Raw genomic sequence first — 23,530 nt, 5'->3', positions numbered from 1 at the left:
TTTTCAGTGTTGGAAAAATTATAAGGAAATTTTAATTTATATGATTTCCTAGAATACTTACAATACATAACGTAGAGCAATGTTGGGAAGGTTGATTCAATAAGAATGTTAAGTTCATCTCCAGTTCACTTTCCACTTAGAGCAGCATTTGAAGTCTAACATTGTAACAGATTTGACTCCTGGAATCATCATCCATCTGAAGAGATCTACTAACTTCATTTAACATTCTTATGCCTACAATAGCTATGAGCATTAAATTGAATGTATCGAAGCTCACAAATAACACTGAGCCTCCAGGAAGTTTGCATTAACTTATATAGAAAATTACAGGAAAAATAAAATAAAGAAATAGTAATCTTATTTTTATAGATATAAATTTAATATTTATTTTACAATACGTAATTAAACGTTATTAAGAATTGTTATAAAGATTAAACTAACTTTACTGTACATAAAGCAGCTATGGTGGGAAGAGCCGATTCAATGTGAATGTTGAATGTAGCTTTTTTTGGCTGGATGTCTCTGATGTCGAAATGATGTTCGTTTTGAGTGTCTTCATTCTTCGTCACCAACAATTTTTGGACCCCTTCAAACTCCAAATTTCAGGAGTCAGATCAGATTTCAGATGCTGCATGTAAGAGGAAGGTGAACTGGAACTAAATTTAACTTTACTATCATATATTTAAAACAACAACAAATAACAATACAAATAACAAAACAAAATATTAAACATATATTTAAAAAAATTACAAGGAGAGGAATTAAACAAAAATATAATTAATTTTCTATAAGTAGACCACAAATACATCCTCTTCCACTTTTATGCTCAAAAACAAATCAGTTAGTGTAATGAGAAAGGGTTTTAATTCACCAACTGGCTCATCTCTTTCAAGGTTCTTGTCATCATTATAATGCCAAAAACATAAGTAATTGAAATCTCTTCCTACTCGTTACCTTTCAGGCAACCAAAGAGTTATTCAAAATGTTTTTATCAGCAATTATTTATATGTGGAAATTATACTAATGTATGTATGGGAAAAGTAATGATTTTTTTTCTTTTCTTTGGTATTGGTATTTTTCCAGTCTTAGCCTACTTTCATGGCTTAGTCATAGATTACAAATTACTTCATTTGCTTTGTTACAATTAGCTTCTACAACCATCATTTTAACTAATTCATCAGTCAAATAATGCTCTTAAATATCAATAGGTTTTGTGTCATTAAGTAAATTGAAATTAAATTTAGGGTTCAAAGTTTGTTATTGACGATGGTAGGTTTGAAAGGACAACAGGATTTTGAAAAATTATCTTATTTGCCATCGTTATATGTTACAAAAGGTATAACACAACGTTTCAAGGATTGGGAGGAGGGGATGTTATTAATAAATATACAAATAAAGAAGAGAGAAGAGAAGTAAAGAAAATGGTTGAAACATACCCAAAAACTGTTTGGGAGTCCAGTCCAGGTGTTGTAACTGCACAGAGTGCAAGTCCCGAGCGCAAGTCACGAATACGAGAATTAAAGAACATAATCACACATCACACCAGCAAAGGTGAAGAAGAAGAAGAAGGAACACTTCTTTATTGAGGCGAAATTAGGACCATATGGTCCTTTCTTACATTTAACCTCTTAAAACAAATTAATCTTAATAATGTAAATTAAGGCTTATTAACTAAAACTTACACTTACGGTATTTCATTCACTCTTCCATTCACACAGTCACGATTCAAAGAGTAGCCCCACCGCCCGCCACGGTCATCCAGTCCAGGTATCTTCGTCTCAGCTCCGCCACAAACCGTTCCCGGTTCTCAATTTGTTTGACAGGATCTGGCAAGGAGTTCCATAATCTACAAGCGGTAACAGTGAAGGATCGGTTATAGGTTTTGGTTCTGTGTATTGGAATTCTGAGACTTAGTGCACCAGACTGAGTTTCTCTTGCGCCACTCCCCGCCAAAAACTGAAAGTTTTCAGATAAATATTTTGGTGGATCTGTATTAATAATAGAGTACACCAATGACAAAATTCGAATAGATCTTGATCAACTAATTTTAGAATTGATGATTGAATAAAATATGGCGTAACATGATCCCTTCGATGTAAATCAAACAAAAAGCGAATGCAGTAATTTTGTGCTCTTTGCAGTTTAGTGCTAAGGGCTACAGTCATGTCATTGATTACAGAGTTGCAGTACTTAAAGTAGGGAAACACAAGTGATTTGATCAACAGCAGTTTAATGTGAAATAGTAGAAGTCCTTGCATTAGTCTCAGTGTGTGCACAGCAGCGAACATCCTGTTACAGGTGTACACCACTGCATCGATCCATCCAAGTGTGTTGCTTATGATTAGTCCTAGACTTTTTACCCTTTCAACGTATGGTAAAGGTTTTCTGTCTACAGTTATTGTCAGTGTATTTTGTAGGTCAATGGAGTTGGCAAGTCGTTGATGACAGACAGTCATGGGTTGGGTTTTATCCAGGTTACGTTTAAGTCCATTTTTTAAAGCCCATTGAACAAGTTGTTGTATGTCTTCATTCATCCACTTCACAGTCTGGTTTATGTCGATAATGTTAAAGTGTGAGTAGATTTGTAAGTCATCAGCATAACAGTGAAATTTGCAATGTTGCAATACAGTGTTAATGTCATTTATGTACAAAATAAAAAGTAGTGGGCCAAGAATGATTCTTGCAGAACTCTGCAGGTCACAGTTCTGAAATCAGACATTGAGTTGTCATTGCACACACACTGCTTTCTGTCCCTCAGATATGATTTTATCCATGCTAGAGCATTTTCAGATAAACCTAAATTTTTAAGCTTTTTAAATTGAATGTTATGAATGATTGTATTGAAGGCCTTGTTGAAATCGAATAGAACTAGTAAGGTATAAAGACCTTGATCCATGGCTAATCGAATGTCGTCAGTTATTTTCAGAAGTGCAGTTTCTATACTATGGTTTTGGCGAAAGCCAGACTGAAAAACATTAATAATATTATTTTTAGACAAGAAATCTGATATTTGGGAATGAACTATTTGCTCAAGGCCTTTCAAGAGAGCTGGTAAGATACTAATTGGTCGGTAGTCTTGGGGTTCAGATGGAGATTTCATTTTATTTAGTGGACGAACTAAGGCGGACTTCCATTGTGTGTGGAAAGCACCTGTTGTGAGAGATTTATTATAAATTGCTGTAATGACAGGGAGAATAGCAAAAAGAATTTTCTCAACTAATAAGATTGATATGTTGTCCGAACCCGTAGCATTCGTTTGTATGCGCCTGATTGCTTTAAAGGACATCTGCCTCTAATACTGGATTTAAATGAAACTGACTGTCTGAGGGAATATTATGGGTTTGTTGACTCAATTCATTCATCTAAATGGGTGATAGAACAATGAATGGGTGATAAATGGGTGAATCATTTGAACAACTGCGGTGATAGATTTTTGTGAAAATGATGAAAAATACTCGTTTAGATCATTAATTGAAATATTAATAGAGGCAGGAGAGGGTTGCTTACACAAAACTAAGCTTCTTGACATTACTCCATAACGCAGTTGTCGATTGATTTCTGTCTGAAAACATACCTTATGTATCGAAAACGGGAATTTCTAATTTATTGTTTGACTTGGTTATGAAGATGGTGGTACCGTATCATTAAGTTGACATCTCTAGAGCGCCGAGCCCTCCGAAACAAGGCATCTCTTTCGGCCATTAGACCGAGAATATTCTCGGTAATCCAGGGAACGGGTCGTTTCTTATTAATTCGCTTGGTAACAAGAGGGGCATGTTTGTCATACAGCTTTAATATAAGAGAATTTAAAGAGTCAACCATCTCATCAACAGTCTCCTTATTCTGTACGGAATGCCATGGGTATGAATAAACATCCACAAAAAATGCAATTTCATTCATATTTCTGTATGATCTGTAAGTTATTATATATTTTTTTTTAGGTTTGGGTACTTTTAATGAAAGGGCACAGAAAATTAAATCATGATGGGAAATTGCCGGAATTGGAAGCTGCCCATGGTATAATGATTCCTCAGGGTCCGAGACTACCATAAGATCTAACCAGGCGGCGGTTTCGGCAGTACGTGGCGTTCAGTGGTAGTATAGTCAGGTTGCAGGATTGAAACATCCTAGTGAGCTGTATAGTGTTGTGATTGTTAGGTTTCAGAAGATCCGTATTAAAGTCACCCATAATCAAGACACGGCCATAGCCCGGGAGAAGGCACAAGAGAGTATAGGTGAAAGGGGGATACTAACAAGAAATTTAATGTCGGCTCTTTCCTCTGCAGCACGTCGTGTCATCTGAAATAATGGGACAGGAAAGCAATGGTCAGGAAAGGGAAAGGGTAAAGGCAAGCTGCTTCTGGCACTTTGTTTGGTCCAAGACCTTAGTATGATTTTGTGTGTATGTATTTTTTTTGTTGAAGTTTGTTTAGGTTGTAAAATCTTTTTAGGTCTCCTAGTTAGTTATTTTATGTATGAAGCCTCAATAATTTCGTGTTAAAAAATTCTCATCACAGTGTATTATGTTGGCTTCATCCCATTTCATGTGATGATTATCAGACCAGCAATTCTGAGCAATTGTAGGCTTTTCCACAAGTCTTTTTTCATATTTTTTTATGTTCCTTAGTTCTCTCATTTAGTGGTGTTTTGATAATATACTCAATAAAAAGCTTGATTAAATTAAACCATCAAATCATTGTTAGTAGTGTTCAATAAAGTTAAACAATCCCAAAAGTTATAAGAATTAAATTTAGAAAAATTTTACATTCTATCACTAAAATGTAATTTATGGAACTGGCATTTAACATATTAATTTGTGGTTTACAAAACTTTTCTTGTCATCTGCTTAATTTACTCAATGAGTATATGTTATAAACTGATAACGTATTATTTTAGTTTTATTTTTATCAATTTAAATCTAATGACAAAGTACAAAATAGCTACTAAACTGTCTTTGTTTGTTTGACAGAACGCTGATCGAGGGGCTTAGGTACTATGCAGAACAGCCTCACATGTTGGGCAAAACATTCCTCAGACTGGTATGTATAGTACTTTAAATGTTAAATATTCAAATGAATCATACACAAATCATTATCATATAGGTACTTCAACATAACATACCACATTAAAAAAAAATCTTCTACACTTTAATCTCAAACATTTTTTTAAATGCAACCTTCAAGTAGGGTTACATAATTATACGACCATCTCAGTCATAACATATCATGAAATATATCATAAAATACCAAAACGTGGTTAGAAAAAAATCCCAATTTCTAATGTCAAAAACTAATAAAACACCCCAAAAATAAAATAATACACTTCAAATAAAATTATATAACTGTAGTTTTTAACTTGCCTACTTCATTTTCATTTTCCATATAATTCTGCATTTTCCTTATTTGACCTTTGGGAGTCAGGAATAGGGTTAAGTACCATTGAACTGCAGTTCCCTTTGTGACTGTCTTAATGTAGCAGTTTTGTTATATGAGTACAATTGAAGTTGGTGTGAAACAAATCTCCTGACAACAATAATACTCCACTAATCTATCTAGGGAATGTAAACAAGTGACAAGTGCCTACTTTGGTTTGTGTCAAATTGTGGTAGAAAAAAGTGGTTTGCCAATATTTCCCCCTCAGACTTTTCTTACTGGCCAAGTTAGTAAGCATTTTATGGTGTATTGTTACGTTTTTGGTTTGTTCACCTAAGACAAGACGCTGAGGAAACCTCTCATCGGTCTAATTCTAAAAGGAAGTTTTATGCTGCTTCTGGAGTGATGGGATATTTAGAATGGGTAAGGTTGGAGGTAATGATGAGATCCCAATTTTGCATTCAACACAAGGAGAGACAGCAGCTTATATACTGTGCCTCAGTCATGTTACCTTAGAGAAGGGGTACGTCTGTTCCGACCATTTCAAGTCAAAGCAAGCAGGGGTCGATACTTCCTCATGTTTAAGCTCGCAAAAACCTTTAACTCTAAAGGAGCCTAACCCTCAATAACAGTCATCCTCCACAGTTAAGTATACATATTGATCAAACATTTACCCCAATTTCTTAACATTTATGGTTAGTGATGTGCTCCTGACTATCATGAGTTTGCCCAGATCTAAATCATACATAGTTTTTGCTGTACTTAGTGTGGGTTCAACTCGAAGGTATGAATCAGCCAGAAGTAAACCCTGCTGAGTATTCTAGATTATTACTTTATGTTACCTTTAGCTTGACACTAAAATAAATTTTAAAAGAAACCAAAAATATATTTATAATTTAATTATTAATGACATTCTGCAATGTCCCTACTCCTTTTTCCTTAAAAAAGAAAAAAAAAACACTGCATGTTTAAAACACTTTTTGTATTCTTTAAAAGATTAGTGTGAAGAAAATATTCTGTGCAATGACAAAAACCAATGTTGTAAAGTACTGTTGAAAAAGAGTATTAAATTACTAATATAATAATACTGAATGTATTGAATATTTTATCTGTATTGTTATATATGCAGTCCCATACTAGGCTATAACATATATTTATTAAAGTAACTTGAAATAAATTAATTCAGAATAATTTTTAAAGTGGTGACTGATTTACATGCATTTTACTTATGTAATGAAATTGCTAATGAACAGTTTGAGAGCAGTCATACTATTGTAAATATTTTCTGGCTTTGAGAGTGATTGGCCAATACTATATAAAAATAAGGCCTGAGTGGTTTGGTATCATAAACATGTCGGTGTGCACGAGCAGAAGAACATTTTTTATACTTGGCACTTTGAGTTGTGTTCATTGAAAGTACAGTAGTATTTGTGTATTTGTTCAATTGATAAAAATACACTGAATGGAGTTAATAAAAGTAAATTATATAAATTTAGTAATAAATTTAAAAGAAGTGTAAAGGTCTTCTGCATGGTTGTTCACTATCAGTTGCTTGCTTCGGCAAATCAGAATGATTTCTTCTTTATGATCATTTTAACTTTGGCACCTAGACATAAGACAAAACACTGCATTTTGACAGATTGAAAATAAGGTTCCTGGGCAAACTCCTTTAGTTCCACCCAGCCTAGTTATCTGCAGATCCAACTTTGACCCAGCAAACAAAATACTATTCAGCAATATCCAAAACATTTACCCATAATGATATAATTTAAGACTGTACAGACATTCTCAGTACAGCTATCATCAAAGCAGCACTGAGTAAATAAAAGGTGTGTTCAGGATGTATCTAACGTTAATTTTACTTATTTATTAACATGTTTTAAGAAGTGATCTTTTTCAAAACACTCCAAACACTTACTCCAGTGCTACTGCCACTTTTAGAAGCAAGTCTTACTGGTCTCTTTTGGAATGGACTTCAATTGAGCAACTGTATTTTGCATTATGTCAGTCCTGGTTTCAAATTGTAATCTTTTAACACCTTCCCTGCTAGTCTGTACTGAGTGACAAGTATTTTTATAAGACAGCAAGCGCACTAGTGCATCTGTCACAGTCAATGTTGTTAAACTATTGCACAATAACTGTATAGCTATTATATATGTTATTAACACCTTCCCTGCTGGTCTATACTGAGTGACAAGTATTTTTATAAGACAGCAAGCGCACTAGTGCATCTGTCACAGTCACTGTTGTTAAACTATTGCACAATAACTGTATAGCTATTATATTTATGTTTCATTACGTATTTTCATTAGACAGCAAGTCCAAGTCAACATGTTAAGGAACACCTTCAAGTGAAGGAATGACCAGAAATCATACGGTGCCATATCAGGGGAGTAGGGACTCTGACATAAAATAGGAATACTGTGTTTTGCCAAGAAGTTTTCAACGAGGTGGAAGAATGCGCTGGATCAATGTCCTGATAAAGGTGCCAAGATTTTGTGCTCTATAAATCAGGAAGTTTACGCCACACTTCATCATACAGGCGATGTAGAACGTCTAAGTAATATTCTTTAGTGATGGTCTTATCCTCCGGTGTACTATTCTATGCATGCAATGGATGAAATACTCAATTGCACTCATAGAATACAGTCAGCATAATATTAATTTTGCTTTGAACTTGACATGCTTTTTTTAAAATGGGGCAATTTTGCGAGTTTCCACTTGGAAGACTACTTTTATTTCTAGATTCTACGCATACTTCCACATTTGAAAAGCACAGGTTCTGTCATGATTCAATTAGTCAATTAAAACATATCAAACATCTATAATTTTATGATCTTTATATTATTTGTTGACTTCATTTGTGAACACACAAATATTTGCTTCCCTATTTTACAAACTGCTGTGTAAAAAATATTATAGTATCGTATTCCTCCACTCATAATTATTCTGTTACTATAAGGCCAAGCTTTTCACTTGGTGGTCTGTCCAACTTTAATACAATTATAACATGTTTCACAAGATCTCTTGGCTGTCAAGATCATTATCAATATATATACGAGATGAAAATTATTTGATACAATTTATTTATCTTCAAATTAGATCTTGTATTAGCTTGAAACCTCACATCTACAAATAATCTGTTTAGTTCCGCAAGTAGTTTGAATTTGAGCTATTATGTACTATTCCAACCAGTGACTATTATATAAAATTTCCGATAGTCTTTTTGACTTAGCTAAACAGGATAATTTAACTAAACAAATAGTATTTTGAGTGTACAAAGAGTGATACAAAAATTTGTGTGTTTAACTACATAATTATATTTTATAAAAGTTAGTGGGAAAGATCATCACATCATTGCATCTAATATTTTTTAATCTAATGACATGGTAATTTTGTCCAAAAACAAGTGACGATAAGTGTCCTCATCTACATCAGCACTCTTTAGTGCTTACTCTCTAGGAAAATAATTTGGTTTAGCTCTGCACCAATTGGCTTCTAATAAAATAGGCATTCAGGTAATTGGCCGTTCTCAGGGCGGTGTCCATTTCTCCTCTCCTTTGGAACCTCATCATGGACAACTTGTTTAGGTCACTCAACAGTAGTGATGCTGTTATACATGGAAATTATGGATATGCAGATAACATTTTAATTCTTGTGACTGGTTAGTTTAACACCACAGTCACCGAATTAACTAACACAGTAGGAAACTGGTGTGATAGGGTTGGTCTTAAAGGCTACTACTGTAAAGGCATAACTGAGAGGCTCTACTATTCAATTGAAGTCTGAAGTTAGTTTCTGGGTGTTGTTTCTGATAGGTGTTTGAGTTAAGGGCATCTGGAAAGGATCATTGTGAAAGGAACACAGTCCTTAATTCATTGCAGACGTGTGATAGGCAAGTCCTGTGGATTTAAACTGAGGTTTCAGTATTGATCATTCTTATGACCTGCATTAACATTTGGGATATATATCATATGCCCCAAACATTTTCCTTTGACAAATTCTTTAGGCTTATAATACCTTCTAAGGAGGCTTGGTCTGAGGTAAGGAAACCTCTTCCAACAGTGGAGAATTGAATGATTTACAAATGGCTCTGAGATAAAAAGTAGCACAGGTGCCAAAATTGCAGGATGAGACCATGTGGAGAACTGGTGGTCCCTATGAGTCTTCATCCCACAGATTTCCAGGCAAAAGTCACTGTCACAAAGTGCACTTGTGATAATCTTTGTTTGTAGTATAGGAGCAAGACAATTAGTATTTTGGAAACACAGATAGCCAGTCACTCCTATCTTGTCTGGGATTGTTATCAGGTTGTTTCTTCTCTAGGCAGAATCAACAATGTCGCTATTTGATAGGTTCCGGATTATGAGGTGAGAAATGAAAGGGCTGATGCCTTGGCAAACTGGGTTCAGCAGCCAACATAAGAGGTTCTGTGTCCTATATACCTATATACCTACACTGAGTAGAGCAAAAACCGATGTGTCCCTTACGTCTGTGCAAATTTTGGATGTCCAGGAGCACATCTCTAACCGTAAATGTTGAAATATTGGGTAAAGGGTCCATCAAATGGTCTGGTCTATTGCAGATGTCTTGGAGTGGTTGGAGCTCTCTTAGAGCATATGCATTGTTCCTAGTCTAAACATGATAGAGTACCAACTTCTATCTGCTCTGACAGAGATAGCCTTCCATTTTTCCAAGAGGACATGACTGAGATGTGGAGTACTCCTTTTTCATGGAATCTTGACAGGAGGCAGGCTCTACCGTACACATCCTGAAAATCCTATAATTTTGTAATCAAACGTGAAGATCCTTTTAGGACTAATTTCAGTGTGGGGTTTCCTCAGCTTCTTGTCCTAAGTGAAAAAATATCATTTGATGAAATTACTAGATGTGAATCCTCTAGCTATATTGAGGTGATTTCACATTGAACATGATTCTTATTATCAAGGTGGAGATTGCATTCAGGTTTACGAATGTGAAGACTGGTTCTACAGTCACCTTGTAGGGTAGCAGCTGATGTCCTATCCTTAAGTAAATCACTGTCTTCTCAGGTTGTGGGCATGATAACGGGACATATGGATATCTGAGAAAATATCTCTATAAATTAAGTAATGAGAGGAGGAAACTGCTGAAAACCTGCTTTTCACTGCCCTTTGATAATAAGGTAGCATTGCACTATCTTTCTGTGCAAGAGTGGCGGTGAATCTGCAGGAAGATCTGGTCAGTTGTTTTTGGCGTTTTTGGGATTGCTGAATTGTAAACTAGTAGACTTCTTAGTATAATTCCAAGGTGTGACAAAAGGCCCTTGAGTCTTCAGTGCATGGCAGTAGGGTGCCCCTTAAAATAAGAAGAGGAATCATCATATTTACTAGACAATGCTGTGACAAGTACTATGTTGTCAAATCCTATGTATTTAATTGCATAAGGTCAGAACAACAGTTTGAAATTAACAGTGGTTATATAGGACTAAATTCAAGGTCTTAAAGGGGTACTGCACACTTTAAAATCAGTATTCACATATTTCTATGCTATAAGAATGGATCCCGTCATTCCATCAGCTGTGTGTAGAATAATGTTTATGAAAGATGGTTCATCTGATGATTTGATATTGACATGTAAATATGGTGAAATTAATATGGGGTACTTACTTAAGACTGATAATAATAAATTGTTCAATTATACCAACATTTTATTTACTTCATATGAATATGTACAGTGCATCCAAGACCAGATGTAGTTCAAGTATTATTGTTTTACGCACACTAGCTGCTTAAGATAATTTTGATATGAGATAGACAGTTTTGCTACTTCACCTCCTTGTTTCATGTAATTTATTGTACAATAGTATTGTACATGTAATTTATTGTACAATAGTATACATGTAGTATTGTATAATAGTAAAAACATACAATAGGCATTCAGTACCTTTGTATCACCGTAGCCATTGTGTGGTGTACATGGAAACATTGAATAAACCACAATTATGCAACCACACTAATAAAGTCTACATAAGACATTTTTATAAATTAATTCTTTTTACACTACAACAGATTATTTGCCATGCATTTAAAGATTTTGTGAACAAAAAAATATATAAATGAATTTACATATTTATAAATATTTTTAACATACACATTAATTTTTATGTACAACACGAATCACTTGTGTAAAAAATGTGTATATTGGGTTAAAATAAATAGACTATTTGTATTTCCTTCAATCCAAAGATTAAGTGTTGCTTGTTTTTGTTGTCAAGTTATTTCGTATGTTATTTCTTAGTAGTTTGTCAGTATATTTGTATTGAACCCAATTTTTCTATACCAAGAATTCTAACAAGTTCTAACTTTGTTTTGCACTAGGAGAGAGATTTTGATAAGCACGTGACTTATTGCAGAGACGAACCTGCTGCTCAAGACTTCCTTTTGGATAATGATGAAACCAGAGACTTTTTTGAGGTAAGTGTATTGTGCCTGTACTGTACAATGAAACGGCTAAAGTTATTGAGATATTTGATACTAAAAATTAACTTTCAATTAATTTGGCTAATGAAAACACAAGTGTGCTCTTACAATGAAATAAATTAATTTAGGTTAAAATTTACAAGTATTGAAAAATGAATGATTTAAATTAACAGAAAAGTGTAATCAAAAGTTATTGAAACTTATAATCACATTTATGAAACTTTATAAGAACAATGCGTTCTTAGGGTGTGGTTGATCGAGTTGGTGACAAACAAAATGAAGTCTATCAGAAGGATGCACATTAAGTAAAATGAGATCTAATTATTCAAATTCAAAATTAATAATAAAATATTATTGAGATTTTTAATTGTTTGATAATAAGGATAAGATTCTTTTTGAATAAAGAGTTTCAAATTCATAAAAAGTAGGCCTATTGAATAATTAATGCTTATTGTTTAATTCTTATAAACTTTCCATATTTCACTTTTCTCAACTTGCATTTTTTTACAAGTCCAAAATGGTGAAGATTTAATAAGGAAAATCTTTTCCACAAAAAATGTCTTCTTTGCCACATGGATGTCTTTATATTTCAAAAGTGGTGATAAAAAGTAGAGTGAAAATTTTTAGATTAATAAAATTTAAGTTTCTTGTTGAACAGTACTGATATTAAGGAAACTCATTTTGGAATATCCTGACCCATAAAGTAAGCTAACACAATATTCCTCTGCTGCTGATGGAAGTCGGGGGGAATGATAATCTTTAGGAAACATTTGAGGGTTTAATTTCATCAATAAAGTAAAGAGAAGTAGTTGATCACATTACTTGTTCTTCTGGACAATTAACACAATACTAAAATAACACTCAGTTGACGTAGATGAGTTGTAGATGAGTTGAGTCGTAGGTGGTTGGTCGGCTAATGCAGACCTATTGTGACCTGTATTCCATAGTTCAGTTTTAATAATTAGTTTTGTGTTTTTTTATTTTATTTTTTTTTTTTTTTAATGCATGTTTTAGAGTTAGTGAAGTTGACACACAACATGGTGGTTGTGATTCCTGACTTATGTGTATCACAATGCTCTGGTATTATTTTTGTTATTTTAAACTAGTTTGTAATTATGTGTCATGATAGTTATTTACCTGAAGAAGAAATTACCTGATTGCAGATCACGACACACAGTGTTAATGGTGTTTTTTGTATCACTGAACAACGGCAAATGTCCAGGAAAAAATCCTGTTTACTATAGTAAACAAGGTAGGAGTACACTATACCAGTATTGTTTAACAGGCTTCACTGAGGCTGCTTGCAAGGTTTCAAATTGGCAGCTCATTTCATCCTTGAGATGTCCTGTGACATTTATACAATCATTCAGAAATGTAATTTTTATATTCTCCGGCATACAAAAGAGAGATGTCAGCCTAATAATTGAAAGGCTTCAATTAATGCTCTAATTAAATCTTGCCACTAATTTAGAACATTGACTTTTTACTCTATTATCTGTTTTTTACGTCTACGAATAAAAATGTGTTACCTCACTTTGAAACCTCATAAAAGTGTACTCAGTTTGTTTATGAATGTACTCATCCTCCTATCTTCATGTTGCCATCATTGTTACCCATGAGGCAAAAGTAAAAATATTCGCTAATGCTCAGCCAAATCCCTTGGAGTGATATGTACCATCATAGAACTCAATGTTTCTTATATAGAAATTAAGTGTCCTACATTGTCACTTATCACTGTTGAATAAGTTGCCAAATTTTATACCTTTATTTAATCAAATTTGGCATGTTTAACCAAAATATGTTGATGTTAACTGTGGTAAATTTAAACTTGTTTTATAACAGACAAAAAACTCAAGTACATTTAGAATTTTCAATTTGATAAATTTAAGTTTTATAAGTTTGTATTTGTCTATAAATTAGTTTAATATTTCATAATTGTTTTATAAAGGTGGCCCAATTATCATGGCCATTATTTTATATTCTATATCACATTATACCATTAATCAGTAGAAATTTTAATTAATTAAGTAATTCATAATATAATACATTCCGTTTTGGTATCTCTTATCTTGAAAAAATATGGCTCTTGTCTCAATGGTTAATTATTACAGATTTAATATTGAACAAAACAGTTTAAATTTGTTATGGTCTTAACAGCACATTATTGGTTTCTTATATGTTTCAAACAGCAGTATGTCTTTCAATTATGCTCCATATTCTGAGTTGATTCTTTCAATTTGAATATATTTGTGTTTACATTTGAATTTTATCAATAATAAGTAAACAGTGCTTGATCAGTGTAATGCAGATAGTAAATAAAACATTAATATATAAATTTTACTCTAGATTGCGCCAGTGACGAATTAAAATCATCTAATGCATTAAATACTGTTATAAAACTAACCTTAATGAACAAAGTTATAAATGTTTTCACATAAGTTACTTTAAACTGGCGGGCTTCCTTGACATTATGATATTACATTTTAACAATGGCTAATGGAAAAACAGAGAAATGAATACTAACAAAGATTCATTCTTTCCCTGGCTAAAGTCCAAAAAACAAGTGTAACGCAAAACTTTAATAATGATTATTTTGGAAAGTTGCAAAACCTTAATAAGAATTTCCCTCTTATACCGAAAGTACGTAGTAAGTAGGTAGGAATCTCCCCTAGGTCGTAATAGGCTTTTCAGTCCTAATTATGTGTGTATTTTCTTCATCAGGACAAGGTATACTCAACTATGTCAACACGATTTTGACCAAAGTAGATTTCCGAGAACTAGATAATTGAACGTATATAAAATTTGATCGAGGCAATATGGCAAGCTAAACTGTGACATAGTAGGGAAGTGGATTTAAATGGTCTTAAGTAGGCACTATTATCCGAAGTAGGCATCTCAGTCCTACGTAAGTATATATATATATATATATATATATATATATATATATATATATATATATTTCTTCTTCGTCAGAACAACAAGGCAAACTCTACTATAGTACTGGAAATATCTTAGACCTGAAATATATGACAAGGACTGGAAATATGCGCTTTTTGACCCAAGTAAGTTTCCAAGACCTGTGTGATCTGAGATCTGTGTTTTCTTGATCGGGATGACAAGGCAGATTCAGCTGTGATGTTATGTATATAATTAATTAGAACCAGAAATGCTCCTACACGTGCCAAACATGATATAATAATTAAGTTAAATTCTGATACTATTTACCACGAACTTAAATAATATCTACCTGATGTATGCCTACTTACGTTTTTAAATTTCTATAGGACTCCCATCATATTACATCATAATTGCTTTTACTAAGTAATATAAGGACTTTGGTTCTAAGATTGCGTGTAAAGCCGCGGGTAACAGCTAGTAAAACTTAAACACAAAATTAATATTTACTCAATGTAAATATGTAAATAATATTCCATGAAAAATTAGTATGCATGTTTTATACCACTTTAATGAATTTGTAGCCTTTTTCAATGAATGGTATTCTGTAACCAGTGTTTAAACTTCACGATAAAACTCTTTAGTGAATGTTTGATCCACAGGAGTAATTTCATGGTAGATGTGATATGATGAGATATACTAATCTAAATACCTATTGAATCTCTATGAATTTTGCTATCTATCGATGTATATATATATATATATATATATATATATATATAGGAGATGTGATGACTGACTTGATTCATCAACATACAGCAAAAACTATAAAATATAGAGACATGAAATTTGGTAACATAGGTTTATCATATGCCCTACAGACTAACTATTTCTCTTTCCGACATAAGAACTCCACGCCACTGGCCTTTAAAGTTGCCAAACTTCGCATACAAAATGCATTGTAGCAAACGTTTCATTAATTTAAAGAACCCTTTAAATGTAATGAACTGTTCTGTGTAAACATTTTGTTATGACAACACAACCGTATGTTTAATTAATTTAATTGCCATTTGAAATTTGTTTATGTTCATAGTCTTGAATGCATAAAATAAGCTGGAAATACACAAGACTTCTTATTTAAACCTTTTCTGTAACCACTATTGAGCACATAGTATTTCCAGATAATTAAACTGATAGTTTTGATAAAAACTTACTTTCAACTGTACATTTTAGCAAACATTAAGTATGCATTGCTTGTTCAGTAGTATAATGCTGATATCAAAGACAAAGTTAATATCTAACTTTTACAGCAGCTACTTAGACCATGTATGTATTATATTGTCTTGATCAGGGAATAAAAGAAATCCATCTATGGCATCAGAAATATCTTAGATCAGAAGTAAATAACAATGGCTGAACGTAGGCATTTTAAAACCGAAGTAAGCTTCTCAGACCTGTGTACATACATATATTCTCTTGACGGGGCAATAAAGCAAACTCCACTATTGCAATGGAAATAACTTAGACTGGAATTACAAGACAAGGGCTAGAAGTAAATGCGTAATGACCGAAGTAGATTTCCAAGACCTATTTGTTTGTATTTTTGATCTAGGCAACAAGGCAGAATCAGCTGTGGCGTTATAAATATAATTAATTCGAATGAGAAATGCTCCTACACATGTAAAACAAGAGTCAGGTTAAACTCTAATACTCATTTCCATGAACATTGAAATAGTATGTATCTGATGTATGCCTGCTTAGTTTTAAAACTGTCATATGACTCCATCATATTACATCATAAGTGCTTTTACTAAGAGGTAGTACAAGGACTTTAATTACGAAAATTACATGTGAAACCGCGGGTAACAGCTAGCTACAAAACATTTTGTAAGTAAATTAATTTTTTTTACAATTATTAAAATATGTTTATTTTCCCTAATCCTCTTTATATACATAATACAAAAATGAATATGTATTATAAAACATCATATCCTCATTTTCAACTGTTTTTCATCTTCAATTATGGCAACAGAAATATCTTAGATTAGAAATGTATGTCTGAAAATAAACTTTTTATGACCGAAGTAAGCTTCTCAGACCTGTATTGTATACAGCGTTAATAAAAAAGTCTGGAGACACCCTGTTAATATTGTAACAGCTCACATTAGAAAAACTAAGCTGTGCACACCTTAATGTCATGTTATGATTTACGTGTTGGGCATAATTACTACTTGGTTTAAAATCCCAAAATGGGGGATTTTGGAGGCAACTAAAAATTTCAAATTATAAGTCCCATTGAGTGACTCCTCATTTTGAAGGTCCTGATAAAAGAAAACCAACAACGCAAACTAAAAGTCTCTATCTTAACCCAGTGCAGAATGGCGGCGAATTGGATGTTTTTGAAGTTAGAAGTAACTACTTACAACCTAGGCATAAATATGGAGTAGCTAAAATTTGTAAATTTTAAGCACTACTTAGTGACTTTTAATTTTTAAGGTATTCATATAAGGTTACAAACTAGGGAAACTATAGATTTCTCTGTAACTTGCCAGTATAACGTTTCACAAGAAATGTTTATTTAAATTGCTTCCCCTCAGCAGCTTGACAATGAGCCAGTGTGGTGTAAACATGTGACACAGTTCACTGTAATGTTTGTTGAGGAATCTCTTGTATTTCCTGTACAAATCTGATTTCTCAGATCATCAATATCTTGTGGCTGTAATGTGGCATCAATATAGTGGTGAAAGGCATGGTGATCTGGTAGGTCATTTAATAAATCCATGTTTACCTATCCATCGATTTCAGAAAACATTATCTATTTAAGTAGTGGTAGACTTGCCGGCTATTATGTGGAGGTGCTCCATCTTGTTGGAACCAAACTTGTTAAAAATCACCTCTGGATATCTGAATTGCTGGAATTATCTGTTGTTTGAAGCGTATACAGGTATAAGTACACATCATTAGTAAGGTTCCCTTCATTGAAGAATGGTCCAATAACTCGTTCTCCCATCACACCTAGTCTAACGTAAATGTTTTCGTGATGTTGATAGTCGTTTTCTTGCACCCAGTAAGGATCACTCCAGAGACAATAATTGTGTATATTAACCATGAAGCATGAAGGTTGCTTCATCATTAAATACACTATAATTTAAGTTAAGTGTCTGGTTATCTATCTTTTGTCACCATTTTATCACGATTTTGTACCCTTCGATCAAATTCATTATGTTAGCTTGTGTAAAGATGGATTTTTTCCATTGTATTGACTTTCATGTAAAATCTTACATGCGGATCCCCACTCTCCCAAAATCCCCACTTCTCTTGACGAGTAGTAATTGACAGTTAAGTTTTCATACAACAGGCATCAACACATCAGGAAAATGGTCCTCGGTTCTTGCTGATCTCGGTCTTCCAGATTTAGGCAGATTCTTTACTGAGCATGTTTCTTCAAAATGTCCTATTGATTTTTTTAAGAGCAGATTTTGATATAGAGTTCCTCTCTAGAAATTTTTTACTTATATCTCACTTGATTGTATGATCAAATTCTATCACCATTTAACAACAATGTAATAATTAATAATGTAATATGTTCCTGTCCGCTTAACTCCATGATGAAGGTAAAGAACTACACCTATGTGACTCGAGTCAGTATGGCAAGACATTGATGGTAATTAAGGTAATGGACAAACTCCATAACTTTTGAAATAAGAGTTCTCCTGCAGTTAGCAATTCCAAATAATTCTTTTAATTTTATTTTTGTTATTTGCTAGGTTTGATATTGAAACCCATACTTTGCCTCTATTTTTTCCATTTTTAATACCTTGAAAATGAGAAGTTACTAAAGAGTGTTTAAAATTTCTAATTTTTAGTTGCTCCAAAATGTTACTTATGTCTAGGCTGTAAGTACATAAGTAGACCCTCACTAATCCGACACAATTACTGCAGTTTAAGTAAAAAAAACATGTTTAATTACATAATAAATTGTATTGCTACTAAAAAAGTCAATTCTTACAATAAAAATGTACAATAGAGTCTTAAAATAAAAAAAAGTTCAGTACAGCAGTTGAAATACAGAATGTTTGTACATTATCATACTTTTGTATTGAGCACATGTACACTACTGTGTATTAAAAAGATTATTCAATAAAATTAAAATGGAAAATTAAAAAATAAATGTGACCCACCTCAGTTTCAAATTCTTAAGAAGAACTAATTTTGTGAGACTTTTGTATTGTCTCACTTTTGACAAAAAACTGTCTTTAGTTTTTTTTTTTACTTTTTAGATATAAAAAACTTACTCAAAACATTGTCATGAAGTCTTTGTAAAACCAAGGTGTCTTTTGAATTTTGAGCTTAGCTCCATCTCTAGATGTCTTGTGCTGCTTCTCTATTTTCTTCAAATTGATCAGTCTTAACATTTTTTACAAGATTTTTATTTATTAGGTAGGTTTGTAAGGTACTGTACATAAAAAATGAGAAATGAACACTTTTTATGTAAATATAAGCAGTTTTTTCAATATAACAAAAAAGTTGGCATTTTGTAGAGATTTGGTATCAGAGTATAAATATGCTTTATAAAAATAATATTTGCATTATATATTTCCATCCAAATTTTGGATATGACTTTTTTAGTATAGCGTGGATCCGTGCGGTGTTAGGTTGTGATCGTGATTACATAAATGTAATTTTTCCAACAGAACAAAGTTTCATTGTAAAAGTGTGTTTAAGGTGCAAAAGCATATCACATAGATCTGTACAAATAACATGTTAACTTAAACAAGTTTGAAAAGATTTTTAAGAAACAGAAATGGGTTTCTTTCAGAGGGAACTGCTATTCATATAATGTATATTAGAGATAAGAGTGGGAAAAGTAAGTATAATACGTATTGTTCAGATTAGGTTGTTCCTACATGGACACATTCTGAACAAATTGAAATGGGTCATTAAATTAGGAGAAAATTTTGTTTAACTTATTCCATACTTCTCAAAGTTTTTGTCCATATATTCCTAACACCACATACCTTTAATACAAAATTTAAAAAAATAAAGAGTTTCCATCTTTACTGCCTTGTATTATTCTTTTTCTCTCAATGGACAGAACATTTTCTAAATGTGTCCCTTTTGTGCATCCATTGTATTAAGAACTGTATGCCCTAAGTAAGATGGCCATGGTTTTAATTTTTTTTAAATTTAACTCTTCTAAGATGGTAATTTTTTGCATTGTCAGCTTCTGGGGGTTGGGATGGAGCTTTAACTGTACTTAGTTAATCAGCCAATAATTTAAAGGAGAGTATTTAAAGCTTGCATCAGAATTTTAGTTCATTTAATGCTTGAAAGAAATATCAACTAATTTTCTCATGAAAACTCATCATCTATTAATTATTCCTTTGTAATTTTATGGTCCTTTCAGTAAATATATTCTTCATAGAAAACGTTTGTAGACATAAAACAATTGTACGTTTTTTGATGAATTATTTTAAAGTTTGAGTGGTCAACTTAAACTGAAAAACATATTTATAAAATTTTAACTAATTATATGTGATATATTGTTATGTTTTTATTAGATTTTAGCATTCTCCACTGTATGTATTCTGTGGCTGAATACGGCTGAAGTAAAATTAACAATTTATGTTTCAGCATGTGATTTGTGACCCTTTTCACTCTTAATTCATTTTAACTAATTATATGTGATATATTGTTATGTTTTTATTAGATTTTAGCATTCTCCACTGTATGTATTCTGTGGCTGAATACGGCTGAAGTAAAATTAACAATTTATGTTTCAGCATGTGATTTGTGACCCTTTTCACTCTTAATTCATTTTAACTAATTATATGTGATATATTGTTATGTTTTTATTAGATTTTAGCATTCTCCACTGTATGTATTCTGTGGCTGAATACGGCTGAAGTAAAATTAACAATTTATGTTTCAGCATGTGATTTGTGACCCTTTTCACTCTTAATTCATTTTAACTAATTATATGTGATATATTGTTATGTTTTTATTAGATTTTAGCATTCTCCACTGTATGTATTCTGTGGCTGAATACGGCTGAAGTAAAATTAACAATTTATGTTTCAGCATGTGATTTGTGACCCTTTTCACTCTTAATTCATTTTAATTCGCTTCTTATTGTGAACGCTATGCCTGTTACAGTTATAAAACAATAATTCTGCTTAAAAGTAAGCCAAACCAAGTAGGTAAATCATAAAATTGGTGTTATAAGTCTTATACACTCATGTAAAAATTATAAGAAATTCCATCAAAATCACCTAAACCAAACACATTACTTCTAGAGTAATGTGGGCACAGTTATTTAAGTTTTTCACAGATCAGTTACTGTAATAAATAGACCAGACTATACATTGAGTCTGTGCTTAGAGCGTGACACACACAAAGCAAACTTTTAAATAAGACAACACTGTAGAAAATTTGAATTCCAGTCATATTGTGGTTAGTTTTCATTTAAGGTATTTGGCACACCTAACAGAGAAATATTATGGGTCAAAGTTAAAGTGTGTCCTGTAGTAAAACATACTATATTAACCGTGTAGCATGTGTGGTTCTTTTATTAGAATCCTGATGACTGATGCTTAAATAATTTACCCTCTTGGCTTGTCTAGGTCTCCCGTTAAATTATTGAGTCCAATATGAGTGGAAAGACAATTTGTCAAAGTTTAACTCAGTTTGCCAATAGAACTCAAAGTTTAAACACATGTTTAAAATTATAGATCCACCATGGTATAAGTATTTGTTTGTATTAGCTACAGGAATATCCACAACGTGAAAACTTTCTAGTCTCTTCAAGAAAGGAAATCAGAAGTCAAAAGTTTTATTGTCTTCGAACACAAGTGTGTGATTGATAAAGCCATATTTACATAAATGTATAAAACATTGTAGGTGTATTCTAATATAAAAATATAACCTCGTCAAAATATTATAGATTGACTTGAACAATATTACCACAAGATACGTAATATTATTAAGGTATTACCTACAACTCTGTACTTATAGTAACACAGCAGTCATTAAAAGTAAAAAAAGTGTTTGAATCATACACCTTCACTGCGCCACCAGTCATGTATGGACTTTAGGACAGCCGGAGTAGTAGGGAACTGCATGAACTAGTAGTGAACTGTATCCACCACAGTCAATGTATTAAAGGATTTCAACTCACATTATGTCTAAATGCAAACTCATGTCCAGTGCCTTTAATCACTTGCAAACCAGAATTACAAGGTCAGAATATGATAATTCAAGTTTGTTGCTGTATTCAATAGTGTTATTTTGAAAAGATTCAGGGATAAAAATGTGGATTTTTAATTTTCCTAAACAAGTAGTTTTGGTATTTGAAATATGGGTTTTGATTGTGCTAAATTTTTTTACACTGTAATTTTTCAAGGTTTTCAGCCAACTTTATTAAAGAAAATCGAGCGAAGAGCTTTGTAGAATACAATACTGGTACCCAAAATATAGCTCTAAAATATTCTATTTTAATTCTCTAACTTATATCTAGTATAATATGCCACAGTAAAGTTTTTTTGTAAAGTAAAGCATTAAATCTCAATCAAAGAATGATATTAATTTTGGATCTTAATTATTTTTTTTCTCAGAAATAAACCTTCATATGATACTAGCTCTTCGTATGAAGCAATGTACTGTGTAAGAAGATCAATTTCATTTGGTTCATGTGTTGGCCACTAGATGTCTTGCACGCCCAGAAATAGCTTATGAAGATGAAACAACCTTCATTACTTGCAGACTTATCAAACTTAAATAGTTGAAAAGAATAGAGATTTGTATATGTTTATTTTGAGAAAATACTTTTAAAATGTCTACATTCAAATGTTTAAAGAAAATATTACACATATTTTACATATAAAGCTGTTAAAAATGTAACAACAGAATCAATAGTCATACTTTAAAGAGCGTAAAAAGATACTATTAATTACTATATTTTATTAAAAATGCCTGAAATATAATGATCAAAATAAGAAAGTTTCATAAATACAACTTCTTATTTCATTGTAATGTAATTGATACCATTGCTTTATTTTTTAGAGAAAGTAATTTTGTTCTCTGATGTTATGTTAAATAAAGATATTACCCTGTATGCAGTTAAACTGTATTAACCTGCTTACATACAATAATTAATTTACAATCAACTTGTGATTGAAGATTGTTTATATTATTAAAAACAAAATAGGGCCCAAAATAGAGCATTGGGCACACATCTCTTTCCATCTAATAAATCAGTGAATCTCTTTACTGTATTTGTTTAGTATGTAAAATTTACAGTAAAACATATTAAATAGTAACTTTTTAAATAAATCAAACATAATAAATTAAAACAACTTTGTTTAAATTAAATACTGGGTAATGTATCAGATTATACTATTAACATAGTCTCAACAAAATATAAATAATACAAACATATTTTTATAAAAATAGGTTTAAAGTTTCTTTAAAAACAGACAACCTGCTCTCCTCTTGTAAGATCCTGGGGTATCCCCACTGTAAACTTAAATTCAGTAAATTTGGTAAGGTTCCCTCTCAAAAGCATGTGAAACAAGACCAGTAACAGCTAGGTTACATTCCATATTCGTTTGTATTTTGTGTTGTTAGAGTGAAGAATTGAAAATATGATATCTCAATACAGATTTTTTTTATTTCTGAGGTGCAAGGAAGAGTTCATGTTCAAAACAAAATTGCTTATTTTCTGCTATTCCAGTGTGTTGCTATTCATATTTAAGCCCTGGTTCTTTATAGCAGTTTAATTTTTAACTGACAGCATAAAATTAC

At 32.2% G+C, this 23,530-nt stretch overlaps 1 protein-coding gene across 1 annotated transcript in view; it reads right to left on the bottom strand.

The window, feature by feature from the left end:
* Positions 1 to 23,530, bottom strand: part of LOC124355768 — a 75,389-nt gene that overhangs the window by 8,541 nt on the left and 43,318 nt on the right. Inside the window, exons 4-5 of the mRNA XM_046806923.1 lie at positions 11,733 to 11,828; positions 4,970 to 5,040 (exon numbers count right to left, since the gene is read on the bottom strand). Of these exons, the coding sequence (XP_046662879.1) occupies positions 4,970 to 5,040; positions 11,733 to 11,828 (167 nt within the window). The remainder of the gene's footprint in view (positions 1 to 4,969; positions 5,041 to 11,732; positions 11,829 to 23,530) is intronic.

This window comes from Homalodisca vitripennis, chromosome 2 (assembly GCF_021130785.1).
Source record: "Homalodisca vitripennis isolate AUS2020 chromosome 2, UT_GWSS_2.1, whole genome shotgun sequence".
Taxonomy (NCBI): domain Eukaryota; kingdom Metazoa; phylum Arthropoda; class Insecta; order Hemiptera; family Cicadellidae; genus Homalodisca; species Homalodisca vitripennis.
This window is presented reverse-complemented; position numbering and strand designations above follow the sequence as displayed.